The sequence below is a fragment of the Molothrus aeneus genome, chromosome 17 (genome assembly GCF_037042795.1).
Source record: "Molothrus aeneus isolate 106 chromosome 17, BPBGC_Maene_1.0, whole genome shotgun sequence".
In the NCBI taxonomy this organism is placed as follows: Eukaryota; Metazoa; Chordata; class Aves; order Passeriformes; family Icteridae; genus Molothrus; species Molothrus aeneus.
In genome coordinates, this window is record NC_089662.1 from 7,217,046 (window position 1) to 7,244,766 (window position 27,721).

The 27,721-nt window shown below is 55.6% G+C and overlaps 1 protein-coding gene across 1 annotated transcript in view; it reads left to right on the top strand.

Moving 5' to 3' along the window:
* Nucleotides 1-13,325, top strand: part of CDH22 (cadherin 22) — a 77,400-nt gene extending 64,075 nt beyond the window's left edge. The window contains exons 9-12 of the mRNA XM_066561299.1: nucleotides 1,564-1,685; nucleotides 1,959-2,076; nucleotides 8,865-9,116; nucleotides 10,415-13,325. Coding sequence (XP_066417396.1) covers nucleotides 1,564-1,685; nucleotides 1,959-2,076; nucleotides 8,865-9,116; nucleotides 10,415-10,953 — 1,031 coding nt within the window. The 3' untranslated portion in view covers nucleotides 10,954-13,325. The remainder of the gene's footprint in view (nucleotides 1-1,563; nucleotides 1,686-1,958; nucleotides 2,077-8,864; nucleotides 9,117-10,414) is intronic.
* The last annotated feature ends 14,396 nt before the right edge of the window (nucleotides 13,326-27,721 follow it).

The window sequence follows — 27,721 nt, forward strand, 5'->3', positions numbered from 1 at the left end:
AGGGAGCAGCTCCTCCTCTGGGTTACAGTTAGGAAGGGGAAGAGCTGGGGTTCTGGATTCCTCCTCCTCTCTCCTCTCCTCTCCTCTCCTCTCCTCTCCGCCTGCTCCAGAGCTGAGCAGCAGGGATGGTTATCCATCTTCCTTGTGGGCTGAGGAGGGGGTGATGAAACGCTGTCATCCTCCTTCTTGCAGGAACTGAACCCTTTTTCTTCCTGCTCATTTGTGGGCATCAAGCACACACCCCACCGCCTCCCCGGGCTCCCTTCTCACCCCGCTGCCTCCCCCTTTCTCTCTTCCTTCAAGCAATTTCACTGCACCAATATGCCTTTTAAAATAACACATAGTTCTAGGCTTTTAGTCACGACTTCAGCCTCCCTCCCCCAAAAACAACTATCTAATCACCAGAGCAGCTGGTCTGGGTGAGAGGGAGTGATAACGTGAGAACCGGGTGAAGGCAGCTCTGGGGAGGGGGCTTACATTCCTGGCTAATTATGGAGCAGCGCTAAATCTCCTCTCCCCGGGGTCCTCCCCCACCTGATCAGTTGGGGCCACTATTAATGTTATAGACAAACAGGCAGCAGAACTCCTGCCTGAGTGTGGAGAGAAGCATTAGTTCTGTCACAGGTGCAGCCTCTGGGTAAAACAAAGGAGATGGAGTAAGAGGGAGTTCTCATTTCTGGAGATATATGAGGTGCTTCAGCAAACATCAGGCCCTCCAGAGTGATTTATAATCCTGTGCCACAGGCTCGGTGTCCCTCGGCAGTGTGTGTGCAGCTCAGTGATGCTGCAGTGAGTGGAGGTGTAAATGCTGCCCCATCCCACGTGCAAAGGGAGCCCCAAGGGAGGGGGGTCCCCAGGACCACTGCCTGGGTGAGGCTGGGCTGGTGAGTGCCAGGGTGACAGGGCTGCCCTCGGTCTCACTGTGTGCCCCCCTCATGCCAGCTGGTGGATGATGCTGTGTTTAAGTTTACCAAAAACCCAGTGTCAGCATAAGATGCTTGAGTCCCTGGGCAAGAGCCTCGTGCCTCAGTGGGGCACATTTGACCCTGGGTCACCTGGGCACAGCAGAGCTGGACAGACAGATCTCACCACCAGCCTGTGCCCTTAGCTGATGCAGCTGTTTCACATCCCAGCTCCATTTGCTTGGCCCTTGGATGTTGCTGCCAGTCCTGAGCACCTATGGATCAGGATCCAGGTCAGAGGGGGATCTCACATCTCAGTTTTATGTCCCATCTTGGTGCTGTTTTGCAGCATCACAGTTCCTGACCCTTATGGCTGGGACTAGCTTTGGGCTGCTCCAATTTTCCAGGGGTAGATCAGGTGGTGTTTCAGGACTCCTTGGCACACAGCCCAGTGGTTGGGCTTCCTTTGCAGGGTGCAGTGAGGCTGAAGCATGCTGCACAGGTGCTGCTGTCCTGCAGACAGTCTGTGCCACAGGCAGGCAGAGGTGCAGTGCTGGCAGCAGCCACGATGGCCTCAGGACAGATGGGGATGAGGGGGTTTGCTCTCTGATAGCAGCAGTTGTCCCTTTGTCCTTAAGCTCTGCTTCTCCTTCTGTTTCAGATAATCACTCCCAGGTGTCGAGGGCCTCTCTCCGTATCCGAATCCTGGACGTCAATGACAATCCACCTGAGCTTGCCACCCCCTATGAAGCTGCTGTGTGTGAGGATGCCAAGCCAGGCCAGGTAGCTAGAGTCCCCCAGCCCTGGTCTAGGGCTGCAGGCAGCACTTGGGACTAGTGCCAGCTTGCCCATCTGTTCCCTCCTGCCTGAGAGCCTTGGTGTGCAGCCCCTGTCCCAGTGGGAGTCACTCTGCTGCTCCCACTGAGCCACTTGCAGGGCTGAAGGCTCGTCCCTCTCTGGCTGCAGCTGGTGATGCTGCTGGCTGGACCCTGCATTGGGACCCTGGGAGAGGCTGTGGGAGCAGCTCTGGTGCTCACCTGTGCCCTCTCCCCACAGCTGATCCAGACAATCAGCGTTGTGGACCGGGACGAGCCTCAGAGCGGGCACCGTTTCTACTTCACACTGGCGCCTGAGGCCACCAACAACCACCATTTCTCTCTGCTGGATATCCAGGGTGAGTCCTGCTGTACCCTTGGCCCAGCATCCTTGAGGCTGAGCAGCACCTCTGGCCATGGACAGGGAGGTGGGTTATGGTTTCTCTGTGCCAGCTCTGGGTGCTTTGGGCATGTTGCAGAGCTTCTTGTCAACCTGAAATGGTGGGACTGATCAGCTAACAGCTTGGATTTCCTCAAGGAGGCTCTGCCAGCTTTATTCCTCACTGCAATCAGTTACAAAGCTCCTCTCATGCTGTCTGGTTAAGCCTTTGGTATTTTCAGGGCTCTCAGTCCCTTTCTTGATGGGAAATCTCCAACCTGCCTGCAGGCAAGGAGATGATGTGGATTTATAGAAGAACACACTCCCATTTGGAGCTTTATGATTTATTCCTCTCCAAGGTAAATCCTGGAGCTTGGGTCATCTTGGGGCTGCCATATGGGTGGCCAGCCCTGTGCCCCTGACAAATGGGAGCATCTCCAGAGCCCTGGGAGGCAGTGGGGCCATGCTGTGGCCAGCCCACAGCCACAGTGGGTTCTCTGGGACACAGCCTGCAGAGCCTGATTCCCTGTCAGGTGGTGGCTCTGGGGTGCAGTTCCTCTGTTTCCTGGGGCTCATCCTCTCCTTTGGGACAGCCAGACAAGCAAAGTCTGTCTGTTCCTCTGGGCAGCTCTGGGGTTCTCTGCATCCCTGAGCTCAGTAGCTCATCCTGGGTGACTCGATGCTGCTGTGAGTGATGGGATGCCATGCAGGTTCTGCTGGCTGAGCCTGGCTGCTGTTGGACTTTGCAGGCTGCACGTTTATGGACAGTAACAATCCAGAATAGTAGTTATCATGATGCTTCCTATTTTTGGTTGGTGTTTAAGGGGGAATTTAGGTGCTGATTGTAGCAACGGGTACAGCAGGGTCCCCTGCAGATACTGGGACCTTCTCCAGCCTCATGTACTTGTCACAGGGGCCAGCAGATCACATTGAAATTCTTCTTTGGTTTTGGTTGGGTTTTCTTTTAAAATCATTCTCTTTCTCTGCTTTTGCAGCTTTATCTGCCGAAAGCCTGGTTTAGTTTGTTCTGAGCTTATCATAGGAGCCTTCTGCTGACGTAAGATCCTGCTTGCTCAGTTTGGTTCAGCATTACTAGGGATAGTCAAAATGGAAAAGCTTCAGATGTGATGGTAGCACAGCTGGATATTGCTTTGTGTCCTGGGCAGCACAGCTGTCCCTGACCTGAGTCCCTCCCCCTCTGCTCAAGGGCAGCTGTTCAGAAGACCTTTGCTTCTTATCATGTAAACAGGCTTTAATCCTCAGCCAGATTTTGCCCCACACCCAGCGATTAACTTCCCTCACTTTCTTTGGAAAACCATATGAAAATGTGCTTGAACACGCTGAGCTGCACCCGGGTGTCCATCCCTGCCCAGCCCCTGGTGAGGCTCCGAGCTCTGGGCCAGGGTGTCTGCCATGGCCAGAGCCACCACTGCTGTTTGCTCATCTGCCAGGGAACTGGCTGGGGGTGTGTGGGGCTTGGCAGGGGCTCCCTGGCTCTGTGTGGGGGATCCACCAGCAGTGGCCAAGTGCTGGCCTTGCAGGAGATGCAGGACACATGTGCCACCATCTCCTCCAGAGCTGCTGCTCTCTTGAGTGGGATGAGGCTCTCGTGGCACAGGGTAACTCTTTGTGCTAAATGATCCCTGGAGCTTTTTGTGTGGTGTAACACTGCATAAAATGAGTAAAAGCTGGCATCACCTCCCGCCTCCTGCTCTTGGGAAAACAAATGTTGTTGCTGCAGGGTTATTCCCAGAGTGTTTGGAGACCCTCCCAGTTGCTGAGCAGTGCTGTCTTCCACAGCAAGAGGAGGTGGCTGCCTGTGGCAGATGGAGGCACCCCTCATTTCTAACAGGGTGCCTTGGTGCCACCTCCCTCCCTTTGATTTCTGCCCCCTTCTCCAGTCCATCAACGACCCTGGGTACTCACCTTTGCCCCTGCTCTCGTAGGTGACCTTGCTGCATCCTCCCTTGTGTTCCCCCATTGCTTCCCTCTCCTGCATTCACCCCTCTCCACCATGCACTTGTCTCTACTCCCCCGTGCAAATATCAGTGGTGACAAACTGCTACCACCAGCCCATCTGTTTCTTTGTACAAATTTGTAGCCAGTTTTGAAACGTGATTTATAAATATTGCTTTTGCAGCCAAGGAGTGACACTGATGGATGTCAGCACAGATGGATTCTCTAAGCTCTTGCTTAAATCCTCTCTTTTGCTTTGCACCTACTTCACTTGGCTCCTTTGTGGCACCAGAAAGCCACCTCGGGGAGTGATTTGTTCTCAGGGTGGGGACAGCACTTTTGGGGCTCCCTCCTGGGTCCTGGGTGTGGCACACAGAGCTGTGCTGGCTCGGGGCTGGAGATGCCAAAACCAAGGGTGTCCCTGCAGACACATAGCTGAGTTACAGGTGATTGGCAAGTTGGGCTTTTGGAAACAGCACCATTGCCTGTTGGTGCCTCTCTTTCCCTGCTTCTGCTGTGTCTGAGGGAGCTCTCATACACTCCCTGATTCATCAGACAAGGAATAAATGTCACCTGCGGTAACAACAGCGAGCATCCAGGAAGAAGATGCCCATCATATGGAGTGAATCAAGGAAGAGATGGAATTAGAGAAGCTGACCATGTTAAGATCCAACTGGTGCCATTCCAAAGGCGTTCACCATCCCCTGTTTCCTAACTCGCCTTTTGCTGGGCCTTTCTGCCCTGAGAAAATTGATTACAGCAGGATCAAAGGCAATTAAAGCCTGAAATCATGTTCTCCAAGAAATGCTAATTGTGTTGGAAGGGATGGTAGAAAGCATCCAAGCCCAGCAACCTGGAAGGAGTGCTAGGTAATGTGGAGTGACACATGGAGCTACTGACTCCAGGGCTCAAGGGCTCAGCAAGCAGATGTCTGAACTCTCTGCAGGTCTCATTAAGAGCATGTAATGGGTGATAGAAGATCTGAAAATCCTAACAATCAAAAGCAAAATGTTAGGATTTGGGGATTGCCTGAGGATAGAGGAAGCCTCCTGCAGCCCCGCAGGGATGCCCCTCTCAGCACAAGCAGCACAGATGCTCGTTTGGCTGGGGCAGAGTTGGGGTGTGTGTGTGTAAAAGAGCATCAAACCTCCTCGGGGCTGAGCAAACAGAGAAGGAGCAGCAGTGGTGCTGTGGCCTGCTACCCAGAGAACTCGAGAGAAGGAAGAGGCAGAAGGGGAAACCAGGATGTTTCTTCTACCAGCTGCACCAGTGGGGGCTGGAGGAGGTCTGCTCCCTCGGGGCAGCTCTGGCAGCAGTGTGCCTGCAGGCACAGCCAGGTGCTCCTCCCCAGAGCTGCTGTTCCCAGGCTCTGGGGCAGCAGGGCAGCTGCTGGAGAGGGGGAACACAGGCGCTCACAGGGCCCTGGGAGTGTGGGAGAGGGAAGGGACATCAAAATCCCTCCTGCTCTGCTAGCGCGGTTTGAGATTGAGTTATGAGAAGGATTTATTAGTTCTATCTTCAAGGCTGCCAAGAGCCTCTTTGGAGAGGGAGTCTGGGAGACTTAATTATTTTATTATTCCTAGTGACATTAAGCTACCACCAGAGTATATTGCCTTTCCAAAGTTTCCCCTTAGGGCAGTATTGATGAGTCCCTGTGTGTTCAGCTCGTGTCTGTTCCTGCCCTGCCCAGTGTCCTGCTCCTCAGGTGGACAGAGGGGCCATCTCCTGCCCTGTCACACAAGGTGATGTGATGTAACACAGGATAATGTCACTGCGTGATCAGAGAGAGGGTGGCAGGAAACCTACGAAGAAAATGTCAATTTGTGCAGCAGGAAAGCAGTGATAGTAAAAGGTTTGGATTGGGGCATCAGAGGACACTCAGCACAGCCTCAGCAGAAGGTGCAGCTTTGTAGGGACTGGGCAGGAAACCAAGTGTGGAGACCCAGAGTCGTCTGTTCAGGAGAGCTGTGGATTAACGTCTGCTCACATTGCAGTGCTGCTCCTGAGAAGCTCTGCTCCTCAGCTCATCACCCCAGAAATGGATTTGGCAGGAAACTGCTGCAGAGGAAGAGACACAAGGGCTGTGGGGCCAGGGCTGCCTGGGCTGTGCCAATGCAAACAAATCTGCACCAAGACACATCCCAAAGCAGCTGCTGTGGGTCAGCCACATGTAGAGAAACAACTGCACCAGGAGAAATGACAATTGTTTTGTAGGAGGTTGCTTTGCATGCATTTTCCAGGATACACATTCCAAGATCTGTGCAAAATTTTCCCAGATCTGTGATCAAAAGGACTACAATCGTATGGCAGAGCACTTTTTTTGGAGTATCTCAGAGGGGAACACAGAAGTTTGTGAGTGACAGGGGTGCAAACACCCAGCAGAGAAGAGTTCATGGTGGTGGGGGGCAGGGGGTGGTGGGCAGGTGTTGGAGCCATTTCAGTGCCAGAGGCAGGTGGTGCCTGCCAGGCTGGGCTCTGGCTGTTGAGCCTTGGTGAGCAGTTTCATTGCTGTACATTTGAAATTTCTGTGTATCTCCCTCCTGGGATGAAGGGCGCCTGCCACCCTGTTCAGGAGATAAAATATAGTTTCATGATGTTTAAAGTAACATTTGTAGCTGTGATTTTTGTGGCTCCCTTGCCTCAAGTTTTGGGTCACAGGACAAACCCTCAGCCCCTTCCTGAGGCAAGGTTTCTCTAAGCAGACCTGTCTGTCATGCTGCTGTTAAATTTAAGTACCACATTCTTTATTTTGACTTGGTGGGTGGCAATATTTCTTTTTCAGTGGTGCCAGGCTGCCTAAACTGTCTGGGCTGAGCTGAGGTTGGTGCCTGCCCCTCTGCCACTTGCATGTGCAGCTCCCCTTGGTTTCTAGAGACTGCTTCTAAAAATACAGCATGCCTTGTCGCAGGTCCCTCACAGGAGCTGGAGCTGCCTGTAAACAGAAGGGAGTTGCCAGCCTCCTGCTGCATTTCCAGAGAGGTTTGGTGCTACCCCTGCGTTTACACAGGGCTGAAGAGCAGCTGGGGGAGTTCCCAAGCCCTGTGTTCCATCAGCCCTGTGTGAGGGTTGGGCTGAGCTGCAGTGGAGGTGCAGGGCTGTGTGCTCAGGGATCCTCTGAGCCAGATCTGACCCCAGCCCCAGGCTGGTGACCTGGCTGGTGTGACAGTGACAGCAAAGGTGACCTTCCTGGGCTGTGGCCAGAGCCTGGCCCTCTTTCAGCACTTTGGTCTGTCCTTTTTGTCCTGTGGTTTTATCCCCACTCCATCCAGGTGTCTGAGGCTCACTTTTAGCTGGACTAGCTAGGAGTTACTCCTGGTCTCTTGCTGAGATAGTGCCATTAACGTTATTTATATCCCCCTGCTACACTGCAGCAAGGAGGGGGGACCAGCACCAAATGAGATCTCATTACCTTTGTGCAAACGATTAGCATAACAATAATTTTTTTTCTAGCTCATCTTTAGCAGGCCACAGGCAGCTCTGAGGTGCTGCTGCCACCGCACTTGGTCCAGCCTCCTTGCCCCCAGGGGCCAGTGCTCCCCTGTTCCTGCTGACACCTCTGCCCAGTTGCCATGGTGCTGCTGCCACACGCTGCTCCAGGAGTCTCAGCCACAGTGGCAGGTGTCCCACAGGACAGGAATCTGTGCTCTGCGGTGCCACACACACCCTTTGGGATCTGCTTCCTGGCTGACCAGCAGATTTTCCATCCTGGCTCACCTCCTGTCCCCACCATGCCCTGTGTGCTCTCGTGCAGCCCCCAATCCATACAGCAATTTCCGTGATGGCAGCAGCCCAAGGGCCAGAGTTACTGTAGATGTCTTTTCCAATGGAAAGGCTGATTCATAGAGAAAGGGGATGGTCTGGCATAAATCAGCTCTGATGAGCAGAGTCTGTAGACGGCAGCACCTTGCTGTGAGTGGCCAATCCATGGTTTATTAGATAAAGGCTGCAGACAGTCGGCAGTGGCTTGTGACACCTGGCTCCAATTGTCACCTGCTGTTCAGCCCCATCCTGCCCATGCTGCTGCTGGCTGGCAGCCTGCAGCACCCCTGAGCAGGGAGTCAGTCCCAGTGTCAGTGCCTGTCCCTGCCCTCCCTCCCTGCTCCTGGTGGGCAGCAGCTGCTCCTTGGGTTCATCGCTGGCACCAGGGCCCTGGAGGGCCCCTGAAGTGGCTGTGTTAATGGGATCTTAACGAGTTGTGCTGTGCCAGCTGAGCCCCTCAAGCAGCAGGGTGTAAGCAGATGGGGAGGAGGGTGCCTGACTTGGCTGGGAGGCTTGGAAGAAGCTCTGCCTACTCCTTCAGGAGTTACAGAGGATTACAGGGGTATCTGGCCCTCTGGCTGAGGCAGGACCATTCACTCATGGCTTTTGGCTTTGGAAGAAACAGTGTCTGCTCTTGCAGTCTCAATGCCACCTGCAGACCCTGTCTGTTCTTGTGTACATGTCAGCAGCTGATTTTTGTCCCGACTCTGTGCCACTCTCAGAGAGTCTTTTGGAAGTTTTTCCCCTCTCTCTGTGCCACCTGCGTTGTTTGTCAGCGTGGTTCAGACACTCATGTGCTTCTGCTGCTGCTGTGCCAGGCTCACTCCCCGGTGTGGTGACAAAGGAGATGCCAGGCTGGTTCTGAGGTGCTGCTGGCAAAGGGGAATGTGCTGGAGTGGAGCTGGCCATGTTCAGGCACTCAGGCTAGAGGGGGGCTGCAGTGCCAGGGAGCCATGAGCTGGGTCCATGTGATGGAGGAGGAGGAGCCCCTGGCAGATGCTGCAGGCTGTGATGTGGGGGTGACTTTTCTGAGGTTTTGTTTGTTCCCTGCAGACAACACGGCAGCGGTGCACACGCAGAGAGTGGGCTTCAACCGCCAGGAGCAGGACGTGTACCTGCTCCCCATCCTGGTGGTGGACACTGGCCCCCCAGCCCTGAGCAGCACAGGGACCCTGACCATCCGTGTGTGTGGCTGTGACAGCACCGGGGCCATCCAGTCCTGCAACAGCACCGCCTACGTGGTGTCAGCCACGCTGAGCCCCGGCGCCCTCATCGCGCTGCTGGTCTGCGTCCTCATCCTGGTTGGTGAGTGCCTGCCTGTCCCCTGAGCCCTCCCTGGCCTGGCCTGTCCCTGCTCCACTCCCTCAGCATCACGTGAATGTGGGCACAGAGCTTCTCTGCATCTCCTCCCTGGTAGCTGCAGCATGGACCTCAGCCCCTGCTCGGGGACCAGTGGGGAAGCTCCCATGTTTGCCACAGCTCATGGTGCTGGGCTCCACAAGGCAGCCAGAGCAGAGTTCCCTGTGCCAGGCAGGTGTGATGCTGCCCAGCAGAGCCTGGAGAGCTGCTGGCTCTCTCCCTGCCTGGAGAGGCAGGAGCCAAGAGCTGCCATGCTATGCCCACCGCAGGTGTCTCACAGCAGATGGGGCTGTGTGATCCCAGCGTGTGGTGTGGGGCACACAGGCGTGCTCTTCCCTGTAAAGGTCCATGTTAGAGTGTGTGTGAGTGTGTGGGCAGGATCAGAGCTGGGCTGTGGTCAAACCAGAGTGCTGCCTAGGTCAGAGCCTGTACCCGGTTGCTGCCTGACACTGGCACAAGCTTTGCTGGGCACGGGGAGTGTGTGCATGTGAGAAGGGGCTCTGAATGAGGGGTGTTGCAGTGCCCTCAGGTTTAGCACAGGACAGTTGATGGATGCAGCTACTGAAAGCCCTCTCTGGCCCCAGAGCTGGCTCCAAGGCTTGTCCAGACACCTGTAGGAGGCTGCACATTGTTTGGTGAGGTATCCTCTCCTTGGCATGGCTCCACTCCCTGTCTCCTGCTGCATCTCCGTTCAGAAAACCCTTTCCCACAGGGTGCACTTTACGCTGGTTTCATTTTCCAACGCAGTGCAAACAAATTTCTGCCTAATTGCCCAGACAAATAAAGCGCACATTGGTGCTTTAAAGGTGATGGGCTGAATGGATGATGATCCAGGACACAGCTGCGGCTCGCTGCTCAGGCCCTCTGCCATCTGCTCCACATTCACCCACCAGCATTTAGCTGCTGCTGTGAATCATGCACCCCTTTTCCTGCTCACCTTCTGCAGAGCCCATCCATTTGTCTGTCCAGCTGTGTGTTTATCCATCGTTCCCTCGGTGGTCACACTGCACGGCAAGGGAAGCTCCTGGTCTGCCCTGGAGCCTGGGCACAGCTGTCTCCAAGCCAGTACACAGCAGGGCTGCTGCTTGATGAGCCTGGGTGATGGGAACCCTCTGGCATCCTGGCAGGGCTCCCTGTGCCAGGGGTGCTGTGCCTCCACCCCTGCCACCAAGCAGGGGTCGTCCCTGGAGGAGCACAGCATCCCTGAGACTCTGCACCCCTCTGACTGTCTCCTTCTTCCCCAGTGCTGGTCCTTCTGATCCTCACGCTGAAGCGGCACCACAAAAGCCACCTGACCTCTGAGGAAGACGAGGACATGAGGGACAATGTCATCAAATACAACGATGAAGGAGGTGGTGAGCAGGACACAGAGGCCTATGACATGTCAGCCCTGCGCAGCCTCTACGACTTCAGCGAGATCAAAGCTGGTGATGGAGGTGGGGGCCCAGGAGAGGGGGGCCCAGGCAGAAACCCATCCTCGGAGCTCCACGCCCTTCCCCAGTGGGTGCAGAGCCCAGACCTGGACTTCTCTGTGTTCAGAGACTATATCTGCAGGAAGGTGGAGCAGGCGGATGAGGACCTCTCTGTGCCGCCCTATGACTCGTTCCAGACCTATGCCTTCGAGGGCTCGGACTCGCCAGTGCCCTCCCTGAGCTCCATCAACACCTGGTCCAGCGGCTCGGAGCAGGACTTCTCCTACCTGGGGGGCTGGGGGCCGCGGTTCCGGCAGCTGGCAGCGCTGTACGCGGGGCGCCGGGGCGGCGAGGACAGCGAGGAGTCCTAGCTGCCCCTGCAGCCCCTGGCTCCGGCCACCTCCCAGCCACCTCCTCCGGCTCCAGGCTGAGGGGCCACACGGGATCCTGTGCTCCTGGGCCAGACTGCACAGCTGCCAGCGAGAGGCTGCCCCGGGGACTGCTCCTGTGCAGCCCGGGTGGGCTCCGCACCCGCGTGGGGAGCCCGGAGGAGCCACCGGGGTGTCCTCATCTCCTCAAAGCCAGTCTCCATTAAAGCACTACGCATTGACTTAAGAAGGAGAAAATCTAATTCAAGAGGGTTTGGAGAGGGTTTCTCCCCCACAAATTATCATTTAAATAGATCTGTTCGGTGATCCCCATCCAGGAGAGGAAGAGCAAACCGGGAGCCTTTTGTTGTCTAAATTGTTTTTGTCACTTGAGTCAGAGCATTTAAAGAGCTTTGATTTCTTTAAGAGCTTTCCTTGCTGAGGGAAACAAGCTTTTAACTTCTGTTCAGATTTTCCCCTCCTAAGTTTACTTGCTTTTTGAAGTCTTCCTTCTCGCTGCTCCCCGTGGGGCTGTCAGCAGCCCCCGGCTGCGGGCACGGTGTTGGAGGGAGGATGCCACGCTGGGATCACATCCTGCAGAACGGCTGCTCACAGCTTTCCCTTCCGTGCTGCCAGTCACTTCACCCCTGTCCGGTGATGTGAAGGGGATCCCCAACACTCCCTGCACAGCAGGCGTTGTCTGTGAAGTCCCGGTGTGCCTCACAGCCCCAGTGGCAGACAGGGATGTCCCACCTGTCACCAAGGCACGATGTTGTGTCCTGGGCCACAGAGCAGCTGTGGTGCTGGGCAGTGCCATCAGAGCACCACCCCCAGGTGGGCTCTGCCAGCCCCTCACACAGGACCCGGGGTTTGCAGGGCTCCCAGCCAGGCACTGGCTGTCACCAAATGGTGTGAGCTGCACAGGGCAGCAGGCAGGATGTCAGCGCTCCCTGGCCCACAGTGGCTGGGGGAGAGCTGCATCCCATGGAGGACCTTGCTGCAGGGTGCAGGAGAACCCTGGCCCCTGGCTGGGAAGAATAATTCCTGCTTGCACCCAGCTGACAGCAGAGGATCACCATTAGCAACAGAACATCCCAGGAGATGTGTGTGAGGCCAGAACCTGCTAGCACAGCTCTGGGGCCGAGCTGGCTGCAGGTTGGGCAGCACATCTGTGACACCTCAGGATGCCCAGGGTGTCCCCAGCCCAGCACAGTGTCCTGCAGCAAACCAGCATGAGCTCCCAGCAGGACGGCTTTTGCATGTAATTCCTGGGTTTGGGAGGCAGGTGAGGAAGGTGCCAGTGGGATGTGCCATTGCTCCTTGGGCTGCAGATGATGCTGGAGGAAAGCACTGGGTGCCCAGTGCCTTCCCAGCCTGCCAACTACCACAGGGAAAACTGAACAGCCTGTAGAGTGATGTCCTTGCACAGCACCTCAGGCCATCCTGGCTGGTGCAGTTCCTTATCTGTCCATGTTGGGAAAAAAATCAATTTTATCATTGATAGGTAACTGATACGGTCTCCCAAGGCCTGACACATCCTGGGCTTGTCATTGGGTTTGTCCTTTTAGTTTAACTACAGCCGCTGTTTCTCTCTTTGGAGAAGGTTTAACTGTAGGTGTACCTGCGTGTCCATTTCTTTACTGTGTGTTGCTTCCCGGCTGCTGCTTTGCTCCTTTGGCTGCAGCACGAGACCCAGCAGCAGAGATGGACAGGATCAGTGCCTGCCCTCAGCTGCTCCTGCCCACTGCCACCTGTGCAGAGCCCAGCTGGGCTCATGCTGGCGCCAGGAGCCCCTCATGGCCTCTCTGGTCCCTCCGAGGAGGCGACGATGCTGCGGCTGGCCCCTGTGCCCAGCGTGCTGCTGGTTCACTGTGATGATGCTGGGGAGGCAGCAGGGCCCTCGAGTGCCAGCTCTGGCCACACCATCCCGCACCTCCAAGCAGGAGAACGGAGAAATCCCTCTCTTTCCTCAGGAATGTGTTCGTGTTTCCCCTCTGGGCTGCAGAGCTGAGCCCCTCGGGCACTGGCCCTTCCTCTAGCCAAGTGTTGTGCAATAGCAGGGCTCTGTCCTAGCAGATGGGGTCTGACAGGGTAGGTGTTTAGCACCCCTCCCATCCCCGAGCAGCCCGTGCTCCGCATGCACTCACGCTCGCGTTTCCCTTTCTGTAAATACGGGAGGAGCAGCGCGGTGCCCGCGCCCCCTGCCCGCCCCCGCAGGGGGAGCTGGCAGCTGCCACCGTGTCCCACGGAGTCACTTCGGTTTTGTTTCTCTACCCAGATCAAATTAGAAGGTTGATTTCCTCACCCTTGTTATTTATTTTTTTTTTTCGGAGGTCTTTCTGGGACCTGGAAATAAATTATTTCCTTGTCGTCTAGCCTGAGTCTTCTGTGCTTTTTTTTTTGTCTTTTTTTCCTTTCCTTGCAATGCCCTGTCATTGTGGTCCCTTTGGTGCCCTCCACGAGGGGCTGGGTGGCTGATGGGCCATGGCACAGCCAACCCCTGCAGCAAGTTCCCACTGGCACGATGCTGCATCTCTGGCTTCTTCCCATTTTTCATTGAAATGCTCATAGAAAAAGTTTCTTCAAGAGAAGGGCCATTTTTTCTCTCTGAACTTGAAAAAAATTAAAATGAACAACGAAAAAAAATGCCCTTGGTTTTCTCCATCCCTTTCAGGAGAAGGTTGGGTTGTGCTTTGAGCAGCCCAAACCATTGTATGATTCTGTAATTCTTGATGGATTCAGTACAGCTGAGCATTGCCAACAGCTTTGGTACCTGACCCGTTCTCATTTTGGTGATGCTGTGTGTTACAGCAGTGTTCAGTTACTGGCAGCAGCTAAAAAACCCTCCTTCAAATTCAGTTTTAATACTGAAAAAATCCAAATAAATGGCATTCTGGCCTGACCCAGCTAAATCAATTGCTGGTGGTTTCCTTGATAGTCAGGGGCTGGGGAAAGATCAAGGTGCTCATGGCAAAGAAGGGCCATGAGCCTGGGAAGCCTCACTGAGGTGGCTGCAAATGCTCCAGCACCCATCAGAGTGACAGTGGCACACCAGGGAGGGCTGGAGCAGGCACAGAGAGAGGGGACATGGCCAGGTCAGCAGACAGAACAGGCAGACTTTAAACTGCTCCATAAGGGAACGCTCATTTAAACAGCATCTTACAGTCCTGGCTCCAAAACAGGATTATTGTTCCCCCAGGTCTTGAGTGTTCCCTTATCCTTCACCATCCCCTTGCCTCCACTCCATCCTGCTCCCTTGATTATTCACTAAATGTTATGGAAGAAGCATCTGGTGACCTTTGATGACAGCAGTTATTGGAAGCTGTGACAGAAGGGGGAAGCCTTGAGGCCAGAGGGTTTTCCAGAGGCACAAGGTGTGCTGTCAGACCTCAACATCCATGCAGTTTTCCTTCTCACACTTACAGTCAGTGCCTCTACAGCTGCCAGCCTGGAGGAAGCATTTCTGCCAGCATCACCATTAACTGCAGCATTAATTGCCCCCTCACAGCAAGTCAATCCGTGCTGTGGTCACAGCCACCTGCTCTTGCAGGTCTGCACACTTGGCCCGTGGCTGTTTGCAAAGAGCTTAGTGTTTGTACCCAGGCCCTTGGCAACAAGAACTCTCATCCAGCTGCAGCTCTCCAAGTCCTGCTGTCCCACTTCAGGCACCCAAACACTTCGGGATTCTAGAGGCTGGGGTCTGGAGTGTTCTGGGAACTCCACATTGAGGAGGAGGAGGTGTCTGCAGTCACTGTGCTCATTGCAGTGGGGGTGACAAGTGCCTGGCATTGAGTGTGAGCCTGTGCTCTGCAGGAGGATTTGCTTCTTGTATATTGTGGGGAAATGGAGAGAGCTCAAAGCAACAAATTGCCAGTCAGAACCAGACCCTTCACTACAAAAGAGGAGGATTGTTGAGAGCTTTGATTGCAGAAGCATCTGTGAAGATGCTTGAATAGCTCCATGCCTCCTCAACACAGCCCCTTCTGAGGAAATTCTTCCACAGCAGCTTCTCTCTCTCCAGCAGTTGCACAACAGCCTCCTTGCAGAGCAGGGTAAGGGCAGGGCCCTCTCCTCCTCCTCCTCCTGCGGGAGGGGAAGCCAGTCCTGCTCTGCAGATGATGCTTCTCACCACATGGGACGTGACCTGTGGCTGTCTGCTGGCAGTGCTGGCCGGGGACAGTGGCACTTGCCACTGCCACATTCTGAACGGGTCCTACAGGGCTGGTGCTGCTGTGTCCCATCAGCCACGGGCTGCTGCAGCCCCTTTCCCATCCCCAGCACAGGAGGCTGCATCAGTCACCTCCAGTGCCTGCACTGAGCCATGGCAAGCTGCAGAAGGCAAGGTGTCCAGGTCCCCTCTAGAGAGGGATTTGCAAAAGATGGATGTGATCTGCTGGGATCATTAAAAGGAAGTGAAAAAAGGGCAGTGATACCTTCAACCCCAGGAGGAAAATCCATCTCTGGTAGCTGAATGTAGCAAGGCTGTGTCAACCTCTACCTCCCGTTCCCACTGGCAATATCTTGCTCTGGAAGGTGATCCCTTCTCTCCCCATACCCTCTGAGAAAGCTGCTTTATCACCAGAAAGCTGACATCTTTTAACCACCTCCACCACAGCTAATATCCCAGCCCCCTACATCCTTTCATTTACCCAGCCCTTGAGCTGCTCTCAGGGTTGGTGTCAGACTCTCCCTGCTCAGCAAAATCTCTGTTTTACATCTCTGCCCTGTGCCTGGTGCAGGCAGCAGCTCTGTCTTGTCAGGGCTCTCTTGCTGTCACAGATCTCTGGTTTGTGCTGTCTGCTTGCTGTGGCTCTGCTGCCTCCCAGCCCATCCCAGGAGTGTTCCCAGTATCTGGAGATGACCTGGCTTTGTCCTCAGCAGCAGTTCTTGCTCCCCTCTCACTGCTGGGAGCAGAGCTGTGTTTCCAGGCAGCTGTCACAGCTCTGTCACCACAGCCAGAGAAGTTGGAGAGAAACAAAATCACTGAATTTCACTTGGCCCTGGAATTGTGCTTCTGGGCAGTCAGTGGGGGGCTGAGACCACCCCTCACTGTGTGGAGCAGCCAGGGCAGGGTGGTGGAGGGCTGGTGTTCCTGCTGCCAGCAGGACTGTGTCCTCTCAGGGTGCTGGTGCCATGCTGAGCAGCCAGGCTGGCCATCACCTGCCACTCACACATCCCAGCCTGGGCTCTCTCCAGCCCCACAGTTCCTTTCCAGATGAGTGTGGATTGAATGACCGTCCTTCAAATTTTTAGGGAAATACCTTTGGCTTTGCAAAGCTGAATCCAGCATGGGTGGGCAGAGTCTGAAGCAGTTGGGATACACAACAAAACACAACCAGGGCTCCCCACACAGCAATCACACAGCCCTGGCTCTCCCATGGCCCATCCCACCCCACCTTCTCGGGTTCTCTAGCTGGTCAGAGTCACCCCGAGATGCCTTAGAAAGTCTCTTTTCCCAGCCTGGCACTCAAAGAAGGAGTCAGAGCTCTTCAGTTCCTGGTCTCAAGGTTGTTTATTGCTTCTCATCTATAAAAGCCTTTCTTCTGTCCAGCCAAGGTCCATTCAGCAAGACAGTCAGAGGCACTCTGCTTGCTCCAGGGTGGTGTTATCTTTTTATACTAAAAACTACTGTACAATATTTACAATTTTTTTCCCATACCTATCACCTATGTTAGACAGTGAGCTTCTACCTTAAACCAATCTAAAAGTGCCAACATCACTGCAGAAGATGGAGGCCAAGAAGAAGGAGAAAGGCTGGACATGCCCAGATTCCTCCATCTTGCCCCCTGAACCCCCATTCTAAAAACCCCAAAAATCTACTTTTTCACCCCATGATAAATTCACTATCATTCTACTTAAACTATTATGGCTTGCAGATCTTCATCTAAGGTTGGTAATTTTCCCCACAGGTCATAATCAAAACCACAGGTGTTCTGGGCTCTGTGCAGGGTCTCTGAGCCCCCTGGCAGGGGTCTTGGCAGTCCAGGACAGCCAGAGGGATGTCCTGAATTCCACCAGCACCTGCCCTCACCAACACTGGAACCCAGCTGTGAGGGGTCAAACCTGGCATTTAACAGCATGACATTGGGCAGCAAGAAAGGGTGAGAGCAGGAGCCCAGTGCCTTGGTGTTTGCCTCTCTTGGGCTGTGCAGAGTCTCACCATCCACCCACCTGTGCTGCTGTGCCCATGGTTGGGAGGCCAAGTGGTGAATCTTAGACATCTCTCATCTGTAGTCAGTGACAGCAAGGGTTTGTGGCTCAGGGTTGTTAACTGCCCTGTCCAGCTACACTGCAGGTTTATAGACATCCATTTTTCATCTCTCTCTCCTTCGCTGCCGTGGAGGAGCTGCTCAGGTGAGCATGAATTGGTCCAGCTGTTCGCTGGGGAAACAGCCACCAGCCATTTCCAAGCACAACACATCCCCTTAGCTTGTGTTTTTCACCGTGGTAATTGGTGGAGTTTTAATCCCTGTTCTGCTGGGGGAAGCACGCGTTGCCATCCACCCCGGCAGAGCCGCCTCCACCGCGGTCAGGAATCACTCACCTTTAGCCAGGAGCAGGCAGCTCTTGAAATCCCTTCACACCGCACGCAAATTAGGCATTGAAAACACTCATTACAGGCAACATGACACGCCTTCATTATTCCAGAATAATTGTCTGAAAAGCTCAGCTCGCAGCACAAGCTTCGCTTGGTGCAGGAATGTGATAAAAAGAAAACAGGAAGTGCAATCAATGCTTGTAATCCTTTTAAATAAAAAGGTACTTGCTAGTAGCTGCCAACATCTTTAAAAAGCTGTGATTTCCCCGGAGAGAGCCCTTATCAGTTATGACTGCGTGTCATTCTGGCAGTCTGTCAATCCATCAGACTTCAGTGCCACTGACATTAAGAAGCCAGGCGTTAAGATTATCACATTTACCCGTAATGTAGCACAGATTGTGTTGACATTTGGGAAGTATTCCACCACAGGAGCTATTTGACTTCAATTCTTTCTTCCTGAAGAAAAAAAAACGCTTTGAAATACTCGAGGGCAGGAGCCTGCTCTGCCTGCAGCATGCTGGCACGGGGAGCAGGAGGAGAGAGAGGGTGCACAAGCCATGACTCAGGATGTATCCCAGGAATTCTGCCCTCCTGTTCTTTGGCTGCACCTGGCATGGAGCAGGCAGGTATTTGGGTTGGCTGAGGAGGGTTCCCTTGTGCCCTGCCCTGAGGCAGCTGTGATTCAGTCTCCACAGGGATCCAGAGAGCAGCACCATCTGCTTGCACCCCCCTTCCTCCTCCTGGCACTCCTCCTCCTGAGAAGGCCTCATCTCCATCCACAGTGGAGAGGGGGATATTCCAGGCTAGGCCATGGAAACAATGGTAAATGACCTAAAATGAACTGATTAATCTCTTTAAATAATTGTGAAGCCGTTTTCCAGAAAAAGTTAATCTACTCTAAATGGCCTTGGTGTTTTTCTTGGGCTCCAATCAATACATAGTCGCTTGCTTTTCATGTGTAATTCACAGTAATTGCAAAAGAGCATTTTCTGAAGAAAATGACACTCTGCGAGCAGAAATGCAAAAAGACACAAGGGCCAATTGTCTTTAAATCCCAGCACAAGGCATGCTGTCAGACACATTGGTGAGCTGGAGGTGCTTCAGCATCACAACTCTGTGTCCTAGGTTCTTCTCTGGGAAGCTGCTGGAGGTGCTGGAGCGTGTTGTGTCCAGATGGCTTGATTTGGAATCTCATCTGCTTTCAGGTCTGGCTGCCAGGGCCCTGGCCTGTGGACCCCTAGCCCACCAGATGCACAGAGAAGTTGGCTGCAAGATTACAAGGTTAAGCAGAGACACATCCTTTTCCTGTCACTGCAGACATTGCTGGGATCCAGAGGCAGCCGTGCTCCTTGCCAGGCTGGCCCCTCCAGGGCTGCACCCAGCCATCACCCAGGGCCTCTGGGGCCTGGGTGGGTCCTGTGTGCAGAGCTGGTGCAGTCCAGTGCAGATCACATTGCCAGGCCTGTCCTGTCTCTTTCATCTCCTGTTCAAGTTTCCACCACCCACGCTCGCTTCATCCACGTCCAGCCTCGAGCCATGGCTGCCTGATGGTAGGACAGGCATCCCCTTCCAAAGTGTCCATTGCCTTTCCATCATATGCTGTAAAACCAGAGCATAATTTTCCAGGATGTCATTCTAATTCTACTGAGAAAGCTTATTACTTGTGATTTACCCATAAAAACGGCCCGGTGACTTATGCTGGTGTGTCTGTGGGTTTGCCCATCAATCCATCACAGCAGCAGCAGGCTCTCCTCAGGGCAGGGGGAGCAGATCCAGGACTGAGGTGAGCATGCCACTGTGATTGACACGCTGCTTTTAACAGCCATAAAGCCTCTGACATATTCCTTTTGGCTGGCTGCAGATCCGCACTGCTGAGCTCCAGCACAAATGTCATTAAAACATGTTCTACCCATGGTACCTATAAATAATTGAGGCAGCAGGTCTGCACTGAGCTCTGTGCTGCAGCTTTCTGCTCCTCCAGAAGGAGATGACCTCTCCTTCTCCCACTCACCATCTCAGACATGAAGGGGCACCTGACACTTGTCCCCACACTGATTTCTCTGCTGCCTTGGCATGCCATGCTCCCAGGGCTGGGCTCTGGGCTGCTCCCTGCAGGGAGGTGAGTGCAGACCCTGGGGCTCCAGCCTTGCCTTTCCTGCCTCCTGCCTGGGGCACTGCCACGTGTGGATGTGTGGGGAGAACCTGGCACGTGGGTAGAGGAGCCCAGTGATCTCAGGGACTCAGGAGCAGTTCTGGCTGTCAGTGGCCACCACTTCCCAATCTGTTGAAGTTTCCAGAGCTGCCCAGGGCAGCACCTGCAGGTGTCCCTGTGCCAGCACATGGCCAGCACAGTTAATGCTATCTGAAATAGTTTAATGTACTCAGATGCATTTCCAATACCGTCACTAAATGCGTGGGAAATTTACAACCCGTGGCTGAGAGTGCCTGTTGCTGCTGTGGCCTTGGAAGCACAATCCGTCCCTGAGCACAGCTCTCCTCACTCACCTGGCCATGAGTAGTGGGAGCATCCTGTCCCCTGTGAGTCCCACCACAGTCCTGTTCACCAGTCAGACACTCCAGCCCTTCTGCAAGTCCTGGCACAAAGGGCAAGTGCAATCCTTGCCTGGGGCTCCTGCAGGCCTTCAGGCATGAGCTGTGGGCTGGCAGATGAGCTTGCAGGGAAGGCTTACCTGTGTGGGATACTCATGTAGGACACCCATGAGGGACACCAGTGGGGGACATCAGCAGATTGCTCTGTCCCTGTGGAGAGGGGCAAGCTCCCACCTTCAGCATCAGCCCCCTACACCTCCCATCACATGGTTCTGGCTCCCTTCATGCCCACGAACAGGTTTTTTCTTTCCTTCCTTCTCATGACAGCCACCAGCTCCCCCGTAGCAGTGGGAGTCATTAGCAGGCGTCACGCTGGGAATGTGCAGTGTAAATATGGAGTGCTGATATCCCACTTTGCTGTGCTGGGAGCAACAACCTCAGACTCACCCTGTTCCTCTGGCAGCAACCACCCATCAGCCTGACCCTGGGTGATCCACAGGCTCATTCCTGCTCCCTGGGTTCAGGAGGGCACAGTGCAAAAGAGCTGTGTCCTGGCATACAGGGACACATCCATTGCCCAGCCCAGAGACGCACATGGAGCCACAGCAAGGTGTTCTGGTGATGGAGGAAGCACCTCCTGCCCCAGGGACACATCCTGGGCAGCAGTGCTGAGCGTGACTGGCCTGTCCCTGCACACACATGTGCAGGGTGCTGGGCACGTGCAGAGGCAGGTGCTGTGTGCGCGTGGAGCTGTGCAGCCACGCAGAAGCATGTGTGTGCTGAGGCAGACGCTGTGCTGGGCAGGGTGTGTGTGCTCTGACAGATCCTGGAGGTGTATTAAACAGCAGCTGTCGGGCTCCTCCCGAGCACAGCAGTAAACACAGTTGGGACCATTGTGATGTCGTCTTAATTTAAACTCGTGTTGTCTTTCAGCCACGTGCTAATGAGGGCTAATGGGGAGATCAGGTTGCTGTTTGCCAGCGTTGCTGTGTGCATTGCCATGGCCCTGTCACTCCTGCAGCCTGTCTGTCCTCACTGGCTGGTGTCTTTCCCTGCCTTGCTGCTCTGATGGGAAGAGGGACTCAGGGTCTGCTCCCCCTGGGCTCACGTGGCATGTCAAAAGATGCTCCTCCAAGCCAACTTCTCTGACCACAGAGCAGCAGCACTCATCTGGGGAGCAGAGCCTCCTGGTGCTGTCCATGGGCAGCCCCCAGGATCTCCAGGGCTCCCTGGTGTCACCACAACAGTCCCAAAAGCTCAATTGGCCCCTGTGGCAGGGACACCCACAGTGCTGCCATATCCCCTCGTGTCTCTGCAGCCCCAGGACAGCCACATGGGACCCTCCTTTTAGAGAAAGGGCAGCCAGCTACTCATGGAGTCTGTGTCACCCCTTGTGCTGCCCTGCTGTGACTCAGCACAGGGTACAGAGTCACTGGTACCCACAGGAGTGATGGTTTGGCCACAGCTCAGTAACTTTTTGTCACCTGCATGCCCATCCTGGCTCACATGGCTGTGGTGCTGGTGCCTGGGGACAGAGCAGCTCTGCATGGGACATCTCTGCCCCACAGGCCTGGGGGCCATTATCCCTCTCCCTGTGCCTGTGCCCTGCTCTCCCTGCTCCCCAGCCACAGGTGCCAGCTGCACAGCAGGACACTGTCCCAGGGCTGCTGTGTGCCAGCACCGACCCTCCGGAGCAGGAGCGGAGCACAGGGAGCTCCAGGGTGGCAGCATCCCTGGAGCTGCTTCTCCCAGCACTAACCCACACATTTATCAGGATTAATGAAGCGTGCAACAAACGGATCAGGGAGGCAAAGAAAGCATCAGAGACAGAGCCAGAGGCTGGCAGCAGGCAGGAGGGACGTGAGCGGGTGTGTGGGTCAGTGAAGCGGGCCAGGGCTGCACAGGAGCAGCACCCCTCCCCGGGTACCTGCTCCCAGCTCCCCACATGGACACACAGCAGTGCTCACGTCTGCTCGTCATGGTGCACACAGGCATGAAGAAAAGAGAGACAGACTTACCAGAGAACAGCCATCAATATTTGAAAAAAGCCATTGAATACTAACACAGCCACTTACGCCATATTTGCATACTTGCTTAATAAAAAATTATGGCCATTCAAAGCTCAATCATTAATTACCCAGCATATTTTTGTTTAACTCCCTCTCTTTTTTATTACAGACTAAGCTGTTTTCCTGCTTATTCAGCAAAAATTCCCTACTCTTCCACCAGGACGAGGCATGCAATAAATATGTACTTATTAAGTGTGCATTACAACTGCACGAGCTGGGAGAAGTAATAACAGGCCCAACATAAAGCTGAAGTATTTATGCATGTACCTAGGGCCACTTTAGCTATTTATTTTCACAAAGAAATTAAATTAGATAGTTTGATAGCTCTCAGTGTGACTATGGTGGGAATTTACATAGGCCCCAGTCTGTCAGATAGGGATAGGTTTGAAGGCACAAACCCATGATAAGGACAAGCTGCAGACATCCTGGCAAGCCAGGTGTGCTGGGCAGGACTCCCTGCCAGGAGGGTCAGTGCCCAGCCAATCTCCCCTGCTAGGGATCCCACAGGGAGACCAGGCAGGCAGGATGGACACCAGGAAGCCAGGATGGACACCAGGTAGGCAGGATGAGGCTGCCCACTGCTGGGACCACAAATTACTCTGTGAGAAAAACACAGTGGTACAGTGTCCTTGGAGAAAAACTGTTGGGATGTGAAGAGGGATGAATTTTCTCAGGAAAATTGACTTTTCAAACCCTTCTCACTTGAAAGAATCCCAGCGCCTTTGTTAGTGTTTACCGCCCACTCTCCATAGATGCCTTTGACAAGAGATGTGACACCTGCCCGGGACAGGAGAAGGGATGGGGAGGGCAGTGCCACCCTCCTCCGCGCCCCCCAGCCCTCACCACCCTGCGGGAGGCCCCGCAATTAGTGAGCGACCTGATTAGCGCTGATTACGCACACGCCGCCTGCAGCGGCAGAGCCGCGGGGCTGCCTGCGGGGCTGCGGCTCTGCCCCACCGCGACCCCGCACCAGCCCCAGCCCAGGGCACCAAGCCCGGGGCTCTGAGCCTGCAGGGGACACTGAGCCCTGTCTGTTCACATGGAGCTGGGACCACCTGCAGCATCCCCTGGTCCCCAGGGAGTGGCTTCCCCTTGTGCTTGTCCCCTTGGTGTCTGACATCCCCCCCGTGCCTGTCATGCAGGTTCCTGATGTCTCCAAGTTATTAAAGATGGGATTTTTAAATAGCACAGAGGATGTACAAGTTTTGCAGTGTCAGCACGGGGGAGTGACAGGAGTTGCTGGGAGCCAGCCCAACCCCGGCAGTGACAGTGTCCTTTAATTACAATTGATGACCTGGCATCTCCCGTCCCCAGTGCTCATCAGCTCATTGCCTCGCAGCGGGACAATGGCACCCCAGGCCCTACCCAGCCGCTCCCTGAACCCAGCCCAGCCTGCTCTGCTCCTCCAATTGCCCACATTTTATCCAGAATAAAGGAAACTTTGGCAAGATGCCTTCCCAGGAGGCAGAGGCATCTCTGTGCAGTGCCCAGCGCCTGCCCATCCACGTGTACGAGGCTCCGTGGTCCTGGTCATCCTGTGGCCTCCAGCAGCTGCTTCCAATGAGGGCTTGTGGAGAGACCAGCAGCTGCCAAGCATGGGGTGGTGTTTGCTGGCAGAGGAGTGAGAGGAAAACTGTCTCTGCCTGGGGCATGGCTGGGGTGGAAGCACGCGAGCTGCGCTGGGGCTGGCCGGGGATGTGCCAGCTTGCCAAGAGAAGTGTGAGAGCCGCCTCTCGCTGGTGGAACAGGAGGGAGCACAGCTCAGCAATTACAGCACAATTAGCTCAAACAGCAGGTTGATTGTAAATTGCAGCTCTGTGCCAGCTACAAGCACAGAGCGAATGGTTGGCGGGAGCTCTCCTGCAGCCCGGCTGTCTCTGCTCGGGTCTGAGCCAAGCAGGACGTGTAGGGCCATGGCCCACAGCATCCCCCGTGGGGTCTCCTGGCACTCGGCCCCACAGCCTCCCCCTCGAGCTGCTGCAGACACAGGAGAGCTGGTGAGGAGTCCTGTGGCCTTGCTAGTACAGTTCCTCTGTGGAGAACTGCCAGGAGCAGCTCTGCAGAGAGGACCTGTTGGCCCTTCTTGGGGCCATGGGGTACAAGAGCCATGCTGCCTTCCCAGAGCATCCCTTGCTCCAGAAGAGCTCCTGGGCCTCCCCTGCTCCATGCTGGAGCCTGGACTGCACTGGCTCAGAGCCCAAATAAGCAGTGCCACCCATGGGTCCCCAAACCAGGTGTGCAGGGTGCAGCAGCCTTGCTGAAAGTGGGCGGTTGTAACACTCCTCCTGCATCCTGTGTGGGCAGCAGCCTTGGGGAGAGCAAGTCTCAGAAGGGGACCCCCAGACCTGTCCCTGTGGGGCAGGGAGGGATGGCTGAGCATGGGCTCACCTTGCAGGCTCCAGCCAAGCAGTGAGTGTGGTGGTTGTGCTGCCAAGGGGCACCTTGCAGGCTCCAGCCAAGCAGTGAGTGTGGTGGTTGTGCTGCCAAGGGGATGTGTGGCAGCGAACATGTGCACTTCTTTTAGGAATGACTACCTCAAAGCAGCCTGTTCCCTGCACCATCCCATCATCCCATGTTGTCCTGCCTGGTGTACACAGGACACTGTCCAGGAACAGGAGGGGCCCCTGGAACAGGCTGTGTCTCATGCCCAAGCATCCCCCCCTAACGTTGTGCAGAGTATGAGGCAGCCTGGCTGCTCTGGCTGGCCATGGAGACGTGGCAGGACTCCTGTGCAGCCCTAGGGAGGGGCAGGCTTCTGGGGGCCCCCACAGTGGAGCCCCACTCACTCAGCTGTGCTGGGGGAACCTCTGGTACAGGTGCAGGAGGATTCAGTGCTGCCCATGCCCAACACCCCTCTGAGAGATGGCAGGGGATGCTCACAGCCAGCTCTGGGCATGGCTGTGCCCTCAGCAGGGTGTCCCACTGGCTCTGTCACCCCGACTGTGCTGGCAGTGGGGTCGGTGTGTGTGGAGCTGTGTGCTCAGTGGAGGCAGCAGAGGGACATGGAGTCTGTGCCAGGAGGGGCAGGAGGGGCAGGAAGGGCCCTGGGCATGGAGTCTGTGCCAGGAGGGGCAGGAGGGGCCCTGGGCATGGAGTCTGTGCCAGGAGGGGCAGGAGGGGCAGGAGGGGCCCTGGGCACGGAGTCTGTGCCAGGGAGGGGCAGGAGGGGCCCTGGACACGGAGTCTGTGCCAGTGAGGGGCAGGAGGGCCCTGGACCCGGCTGTCCCCGTGCGTGGGCTGCTGAGGGGCCTGGGGCAGGGGGGCCAGCGCCTGTCAGCCTGCTGAGGCTGATGCCTTCCATCTCTGAGTTACTGGCTCGTGTCAGGGCAGAGCTGGAAATGTCAGGGACTGCTGCAGGGTGACCGTGCAGAGTGGCAGATGGTCAATGATGGATTTGTCACTTCAGATTCAGGCGGTTTTTAAATATTCAGCAGAATCGGAGGTGACAGCTCATGGCAGCAGGCAGAATTTCTGTACGTCTGGGTAAGACCTCCTGGCCCCCTGGGAGGGGGGCAGAGCAGGACAAACCCCGGCACCTCCTGGCAGTGGCTGGGGACAGCTCAGGCTGGCACCGTGGTGAGCAGGGCCAGGGCTCCCTGTGCTCCCCGTGGCTGGGGACCCAGGGGAGGTGCAGGATGGAGGCTGCTGCTGAGCTGGTTCTGCTCCAGCTGCTCCCTGCGAGCTGCAGCATGCAGGTAGTGCCTGTGCTGCCTTCAGCCACCCTACTTTGTCAGCACCAGTGCATTGGGGTGTCTCAAGAGCACTGGGGGCTCCCAGCAGCTCCACACCAGAGCTGGCACTCCCCAGCTCTCTGGTGATGGCCCTGAGGAGAGGCCCAACGAGTGGCAGTGTGAAGGAGGCTCCTGAGCCAGAAGAACAGGGGTCTGGGCAGGCTGGCAGTGCAAGGGGTGCGGGCAGAGCCTGCAGGCTCAGCTGAGCATGCAAAGTAGCTGGGTGAGCAGGGAAGAGAGATGGAGCTCGGCACAGCCTTGCACAGGGAGCAGGTGCCTGCTGGGCTCACCTGCACACAGGTGCTCTGCAGATTCCCTGAGGCAGCAGCACTGAGGCAGGGCCAGCACTGCAGTGCTGTGCACAGGGCAGGGAACAGTTGAGAGTGATGCTGGCACAGCTGCTGCCATCAGCCCAGGTCCCACTGATGGTTATGAGGAGCAGTCACTTCTCCTTGCTGGTGCTTCTTCCTGCAGCACAAGTCATTGCTCAAAAACTGCCTTGGGCCTGCTCAGGGCCCCTGTGGGGTGTGGGATGGACACAGCCCTGCAGAGCCAGCACAGGAAATGTCTCCTGGTGCAAGAGGAGAGCCAGGATGGAGTGTGAGTCCTGGCTGAACCAAGGCAGATGGAGCTCCCCCTCCCTGGGGGTATGTGTGGCTATGGCCACTGGCAGGGGGAAGGCAGCAAGGTCGTTGCAGTAATGAACACACCCTCCCTTGAGGGCAGGGGATGCAGTTTTGACTCTGCATCCCCTGTGCCTGCTGCCTCCAAGAGAGCTCTGCTCACACCAGCTGGATTGGCTGGTCTGTCCCTGTGCCACAGCTCATCAGGTGCAGCCCTGGCTGCAGGGCACTGCCAACCATGCACATTTGCATCAAACTTTGCTAACAGTGCAGGTCCTCCTGTACATCCGCTGTGTGTGCAGAGGTGCCTGGCTGGGGGGCATAAGCAGAGGGGTGGCATGCTCCCCCTGGTCCTCCGGTGCTGCAGGCAGGTGTGGGTAACCTCCCTGCCTCCCCCCAGCCCAGGGAGGGGTGCCCTTGCAGTACAGATCTGCAGTCCAGGCTGCCCGTGCAGCCCACAGGGTGGGCAGCTCTGAGAGGGCTGTGTCTGTCAGGGCTGTCTCCCCATGTCCCTGCAAGGCAAAGCACCTTGGCTTGGGACTGAACAGGTGAAACTGCAGCCCCCTCCTGCCACTGGCCAGCCCTGCCAGTCAATGATTAATGCTGAAGCCAAACCTTTCCACCAGCTCCAACCTTAGAGTGTCTGCATCAGCGCTGCAGCCCCCACCAGGAGCCCCAGGAGAGTTCACAGACCACCCTGAATGTTGTGGCTCTGCCCTGCTCCACAGAGCTGGCTCCTCTTCATGTCTGTGTCTGCTGTCAACAGCCTGCTCCTCTCTCCTGCCCGGGCTGTGTGATCACAGCAGCTTCCAGCAGGGCCAGTTCTCTGCAGCCCAGCCCAGTGCCAAATTCTCCATCCTCCATCAGGTGCCTCTCTGATCAGCAAGCAGAAGGCAACTTGCTGGTCAGACTCTGCTGGAGGAGCTGGGCTTGGCTCCGGCTCCAGCCTGCGCTTAGAGCAATTTAATATCAGCAGCAGGAGGGGATGGGGAATTAATTTTGGTTGCCGCCACCCCTTCGGGCCACACCTACGTGTGCTGGGTAGTGCAATACGCTGGCTCCCCCCTTCCTCTGCTGGAACAGCTGCTTGAATTTCCTTGTCTTGCCTTCATCCCTCCTTGCATTAACTGTTTCTGAGCCACGAAACACTGAAGGGCTGCAGCTGGCTCTGCCCAACAGACTTGGCCCTTCTGCTGATGGAAAAGCACAAAGCTCTCAAGGAAAGCACAGGCCATAAATCAAGGGCAGCAGCAGCAGCAG